This window comes from Cariama cristata, unplaced genomic scaffold (assembly GCF_000690535.1).
Source record: "Cariama cristata isolate BGI_N322 unplaced genomic scaffold, ASM69053v1 scaffold22008, whole genome shotgun sequence".
NCBI classification, from domain to species: domain Eukaryota; kingdom Metazoa; phylum Chordata; class Aves; order Cariamiformes; family Cariamidae; genus Cariama; species Cariama cristata.
In genome coordinates, this window is record NW_009632012.1 from 22,750 (window position 1) to 29,082 (window position 6,333).

The 6,333-nt window shown below is 53.1% G+C and overlaps 1 protein-coding gene across 1 annotated transcript in view; it reads left to right on the forward strand.

Moving 5' to 3' along the window:
• SLC16A2 (solute carrier family 16, member 2 (thyroid hormone transporter)) overlaps positions 1-5,063 on the forward strand; it is a 25,845-nt gene extending 20,782 nt beyond the window's left edge. The window contains exons 3-6 of the mRNA XM_009706194.1: positions 1,696-2,158; positions 2,602-2,745; positions 3,275-3,503; positions 4,832-5,063. Coding sequence (XP_009704496.1) covers positions 1,696-2,158; positions 2,602-2,745; positions 3,275-3,503; positions 4,832-5,052 — 1,057 coding nt within the window. The 3' untranslated portion in view covers positions 5,053-5,063. The remainder of the gene's footprint in view (positions 1-1,695; positions 2,159-2,601; positions 2,746-3,274; positions 3,504-4,831) is intronic.
• Positions 5,064-6,333: the final 1,270 nt, after the last annotated feature.

Sequence of the window (6,333 nt, forward strand, 5' to 3'; positions counted from 1 at the left end):
GTGCCCTCCCAGCCCTCCTCTTCTGCGTCATTAAGTGTTCTGTGGTGGGATTGAGTCCCTTTTCATCAGCCTCTCCTTCACCTCCGCAATTTCTACCCAGTTTCTCTTGCAGGGAGAAATCCCCCAAACCTTTGCCAGCAGGGCTGAACCGGGGCTGTTCCCGTTGTGAGCTGTAAGTGAGAGGCAGCTGTTGGAAGGAGACCTCCTTGTGTCCCGGGAGATGTCACTATCCATGGGACACCTCGTTATCTGAGGGAGACGATGCCGCCCTTCCCACTGGAGAGCAGCTGGCTGATTCCCAGCGAGCGGGGTGGGAAATCCTGGCTAAGAAGCATGGTTGAAAGGAGCCCTTGCTCATGCATGGGTGTCTTAGCGTCGGCGGGGAGCAGATGGGAACCGTGGCATTTGTCTCCACTTATCCGACACGTCAGCTTAGCTACGGTACCAAAGCTGGTGTGAGCCAGCTGAGATGGCCGGGGCTGGTGCGTGGGAGGTCGGAGACAGGCTGCCTAGCCCAGCTGCTTGCCTGGCTCCTGCGAGGGGGTTTCTGATGTGGCTTCGTTCTGGAGTAGCTGGAAATTGCCTTTCATGACAGTCATTTGTCTTTCAGCCCTTGGGTACAGCAAGCACATTTTGCTTTCTGCTTGGCTAGCTAGAGATGAGCATGTAATGGAAGAAATTATGTGCTTGTAAACATTTTCTCAACTTCAAACTGCTCCGTTGTTAGATCTGGGCTGCTGTCTTCTCGCTTGCTTCATGAGCAGCACACGGTATTTCACATGAGTCGTTCTGAGCGTTGGAGCGAAGACCCCGTTCGTGCAGCATCGTTTGCCCGACGAGCTCCCCAAACATTTCCAGCACCCTCTCCTCCCATGCAGTATTTCATGGCAGACTTTTGCAGCTGAATGTATCGCGCGGGGATGAAGCAAAAATCTTTCATCTGGAGAGAAGCACAACAGGTTATTTGCACCGCCTAACTTTAGGCTGCTTTCTCAGCTGCTTCTGTTGGGAAAACCAGGCTGGCCATTGGGAAATGGCTCCTTCCAAGGGCTCTCAGGACTTTCCACCTACTCTGTAGAGCAGCCACTTCGCTCCCTCCTCGAGTGCAGCCACCAATGTAAGGTACAAACGAGATCCATTAACTGTCTAGTTGAAGCTCCCAGAGGAGCTTAAAGAAGAAGAACTTAATTAACCGGTCTGGAGCCTGGGCAGAAGTGCAATGTCTCCTTCCTAAGTGCGTAATAACCAGCAGGGTTGGTGCCTTCTGCTTCCAAACGCTGGGTGCGGAATGTTTTCAATTAGTCCTTTCAGTTGAAAAAAAAAAAGGATTTCTAGCTAAAAATAACCCACCCTGTGTACCTTAGAAAAATCTTGCTTGCTGGAATTTAAAAACCATTCAAGTTAGGTCAGCTTCCCAAGGAGGGCGGGTTGGCTGCTGCCTTCTCCTCTTTGCAGAAAGCGCTCCCTAGCTAGGCTTCATTTTCCTGAAGATTTAATATGCCAGCTGTGAAATGAGGATAATCCTTACTTTGGCTGGGGAATAAGCTCCTCGAGGTCAGACTGTCTGTGTAGCACCTGTGGCATGGGAGACCTGAGTCTTGACTCCCAAGTTTTCGAGGACCGTGAGGGAGAAGGCTTCCTTACCTCTGTGTAACGCAACCCCCTTGATGTGTTGTTTTCTTTTTTCCCCACTAGGTCTCTGGAAGTTCGTTATTTCACGTACGGGATCCTCTTCGGTTGCGGCAGCTCCTTCGCCTTCCAGCCCTCGCTAGTCATCCTTGGTCACTACTTCAAGCGCCGCCTTGGCTTGGCCAACGGCATCGTGGCCGGCGGCAGCTGCCTCATCTCCGTGCCGCTCCCCTTCTTCCTGAAGGTGGTTGGGAAGGCCATTGGGCTGGCGCACACTTTCCAAGTACTCAGTGCCTTAATGCTCATCCAGATATTCTTGTCCCTGACCTATCGGCCCATCTTGCCGCCTTCTTGTGACTCTCAGAACGATGGGCAGGACAAGCTGGGCAGCCGGAGCATGCGGCAGCAGTGCTGGTCCCAAACGCGCAAGTATTTCAACTTGAGGGTTTTCCGGAGAAAGACGTATCGGATTTGGGCTTTTGGGATCGCTACTGCTGTCCTGGGATATCTTGTACCTTACATGAACCTGGTAAGAGCCTTGGCCGGGACTGGAAGGGGAGGGAGGTCCCTTTGTCCGGAGTGAAAGGGCTCCTCCGTGCAAGTGAGGAGGAGGTGGGAAGGTGGAACCGGGCAGTAGGGACAGAGCCACCAAAAGTCTCGAAGCTAAGAAACTGCTGCAGGCACGTCCTGTAAACAGGCATAGTGATGGGAGGAGGCAGCTTTCGAATGCTCCTGTGTGTCCTCTGCGCCAGGGTGGGCAGAACCGTCGCTTCGCGCAGCTCCCGAGGGCAAGCGTCGGTAGCAGGAGAGGAGGGGGCTGTTGGGTTTGGGGTGGACAGGTCAGCGTGGTGTGGACATGAGGGTCACACAACCATCCCCAAGGCCATGAGCCCTCTGCGGGAAGTCTTGTCCCTTTTTGGGATATGAGAGGGATTAACTTACTGCGGATTCATGTCCTTCCCTCCATCCCAGGTAAAATACGTGGAGAAGCGATTTCAAGAAACCAAAAAGGACTGGATCCTCCTGGTTTGCCTCGGAGCCATGTCAGGCCTGGGGCGCTTGGTTTCGGGCCGCATCGGCGACTGCATTCCCGGGCTGAAGAAGATTTACCTGCAGGTACGTTGTGTCCGACCCTCTGCGTAGCTGCTGGCTCACCACTGCGGGTCAGGGGATGGCGTCTCTACCTCCGTATCGACACTGCTTAATAACTGTCAACCACAGGTCGCAAATCCTTTATAGACCATCATCTAACACCCTTGTCTGCTGTTAGGGAAAAAAATATATTATAGAAGGGTGTACAGAGCAGTTACACACTTGACCTGAGGTCTCGGGTGTCTGTTCAGCAATCAAACTCTGTGGTCCCAACTCTGCTCAAATTGCTGAACACCTTCTCACCTTCTTGTGGTTTTTGAAAAACAAACTGCTGAAATCTAGCAGCTAATCCAGTAGATAATCCTTCCTAAAGCTTCTTAAAAGGTTATTCTTAAGGGCCTCTCCGAGACGAGAGCAGCGGATGGATGGCATTGCTGGGTCCGGAGGCAGGGGCGATGTCGTTGACCTGTTCAGTGTCATCTTCGTGACCGTTCCTGCTGCCCATCCCCACTCATCCTGCACCCCAATGACCTGCCCACTTTTGTCTCCCCAGGTTGCGTCCTTCATGCTGTTGGGCACCCTGTGCATGATGATCCCACAGTGCCAAGGGTTCGAGGGCGTCATTGTCATCTGCCTCTTCCTTGGCCTTTGCGATGGCTTCTTCACCACCATCATGGCCCCCATCGCCTTCGAGCTGGTGGGGCCCATGCAGGCGTCCCAGGCCATAGGGTACCTCATGGGGCTGATGGCTGTGCCCATGACCGCGGGTACGCCGATAGCAGGTTGGTAGCACCGTGGTGCCGGACCTGGACCCAGCTGTTGGGAGGGAGCAGATGCTTGTAGTGGCTTTCACCCGTGGTGACGTTTTGTCATGAGACCAGACAAGTGGTTTTGAATTTTCTGGCTTATCATGTCGCATGGGTGTTGAAGTACGGGTGTAGGCATCACTCTTGGGGCCTTTCTTTGAGCTGATGAAAGGTGACCAGTGGGAGACCAGTGAGGGCGACCCAAGATCACATTAACTGATTTCTCTTTGAAGCTGAGCTAAAAATTGGCAGAGACTAGTTTTCTAGAAGTCCTTTTAGGTACCTGGGAACCGACTGCTAATCGGTAAGTTCAGCCCCTGGATTGTTGAATCAAAGTTCGAGATGGAGCCACCCGAACCGCTGTCTTCCCAAGACCTGGGTATGCATTTAAGCGTAGTAATAACCACAGCGACCTTAACGGCGAGCACTTTGTCAAAGCTGGCCCTTGAACCACAGAACGTCTGCATCAGCAATCGCTAAGCTAAAGCTGTGTAAGCACCTCTGATCTTTCTGCTTCTGGCAGCACAATTGGGTTTAATGCCCTGGTGAAGGAACGTGGGGCTCACAGAGGTCTCGCTGTTCGGGTACTGCTGCAGGACCCCCTGCATCGGGCTCGCTAGGCACAGGACTGGGCAAAGGGGCTCACTTCGTGGACGTAATTCCCAGGCAAGTGTCTACACAGGAGAAAACTCCGAGGGGTTTTCCAGTGCTGATGAATGGCAATGCGTTACTCTCCAAGGATGCCTGGCTGTGTCAGAACTTGCCGAGCTAACCAGTGCAGAACCTCATTGGGTTTTAAGGGATGGGTTATTGTTTTATTGTTTGTAACTGGCAGCGTGTATTTTTCAGCTGACATCCCAATGTAGATAAAATATCCATAAGCAGAGCAAGGCTTCCAGATGGAGGCAGCCTGCAGAGGAACAGCCCCTGCCTGCTTTTCCTGTTACCTCCTGGCCAACCAGGCGCTAGGAAGAGCCACCTGAAATGTTGGGTTGTTGTTTAACGCTGTCTCAGCTTGCATTTGGGATCGTTTGGGATGTGTCCGATTGTGTCCTGTTCTGGTTAAATAGGAAGGGTGGCTGAGGCTTTCCTTCTTGGCTTCCTTGCTACACAATGTTGGCTGCGCACATCCTTTAATCCAGGGCATAAAATCTCCAAGGAATGCAGTAGAAAGAAAAAAATTGTTTTAAAAACCCAAATCTCCCCAAATCTGGTGGTTGAAGCAGGCTGCAGCTCTCACTCAAGGGAGGAGACAAGTCGGTCATTAGACTGACGTGGCTATAATCGCCGTTGTTCTCTTTCAGGATACCTCAATGATTATTTTGAGAATTACGACGCAGCCTTTTATTTTGCCGGAGTGCCCCCCATCATCGGCGGCTTGGTGCTCTCCGTCGTCCCGCTGGTCCATCAGAGGATGCTCAAGAAGCAACGCCTGGATTCGGGCAAAGACAAGATGCTGGTCTCGGAGGCGGTGGTGAACGGGGAGCTGCTGCCGGGCTGTCCTGCCTCCGAAGCACACGTGTAACGCCCGACACCGACGCTCACCATCACCACCAGCAGCCTCTCCGTAGCCCAAGCACAGGCCCTTTTCTAGACGGACCGTAATTCTCAATGATTGCAGATGCACTATGTTTGTAAAGGAAAAAAAAACACAAGAAGTTCTTCTAGTTAAAGGCTTTTAACTAGCCGAAACGCTCTTTTGCGGAACAATTTTGATTTCCAAGCCACTTTTTTTTTTTTTCCTTTCTTCTAACCATTTTTCTAAGGAGAACTCTCACCAGGATTCAAACTTGATCGATCTCCCGCTCCTCTCCCCTGTTTTCCATACGTCACGAGAGAGGTTTACAGCTAATAAATGCCTTTTTAAAGCAGGCCACGGATGGAGCTTGTTGAACCTTGCAGATGTCCATCCTTCTCCTCCGGTGTCACATCCAAGCGAGACAGCCCCCTCCCCATCCAGCCCCAGGGGCTGGTTTGGAGCCAGCAGATCTGAAGGAGGAAACGCTGCTTTAGTCTGATGCACAAACCAAATAAATGGTCAGCAAGTCCCGCTTTAATCTTCTTCTCTCCTCCTCTTCGGCTGCTCTCCCACACCCCAGGGAGTTGCAGCTGGGATGATGGGGAGCTTGGCCGGCTCCAGTCCTGCTGTCCACATCGAACAGAGCCACGCGGGAAGAGCCCCCTCCTGCCAAATATGCCTTAAAAACGCATGGAGAAGACCAGCAGGTCCCTCGACCGTTTTCCGCTTCCATTTTTCTCACCCAGTGACTAACGATTGGGCTTTTGAGGTGCACAAGAGAGGGGCAGCTCCCAGCGCAGCCCACGGCGGCTGGCTCTGCCAGGCAAAAACCGTGGGCACGCTGCCGAGACGGGCACTTCGGAGGTGTCGAGGCACACACGGTCGGGACAGAGCCCCGTGTGTCAGGGATCTGCTCCGTGCCAAGAGACGGCTTCCCACCAGGCAGAGGGACACCCATGGGTGCGGGGATGCAGCAGGCACCGGGTGCCACCGCTCTTTTTTTGGGGAGGGGCCAGTTGTGTATTATGCAGCAATAACCATGAGTCAGTGTTGGCAGGGGAAGCCCGGTGTTTCCAAAGGGTTTAAAAACCCTGGCAGCGTTTCAGTCGTAGCCCGTGCCTCGGCGTGCAGAGCCGGTGCAGGGTCGGTGCCATCCCCGGGGGAGAGAAATACGGCACAACCCGTGGGTACCCAGCACATAGAGCGAAGGCAGAGCTCAGCCTCGCGGAGAAATTCGTCATCTCCAGGCATCGCTAACGAGCGTGTCACAGAGCAAGGGATGCACTC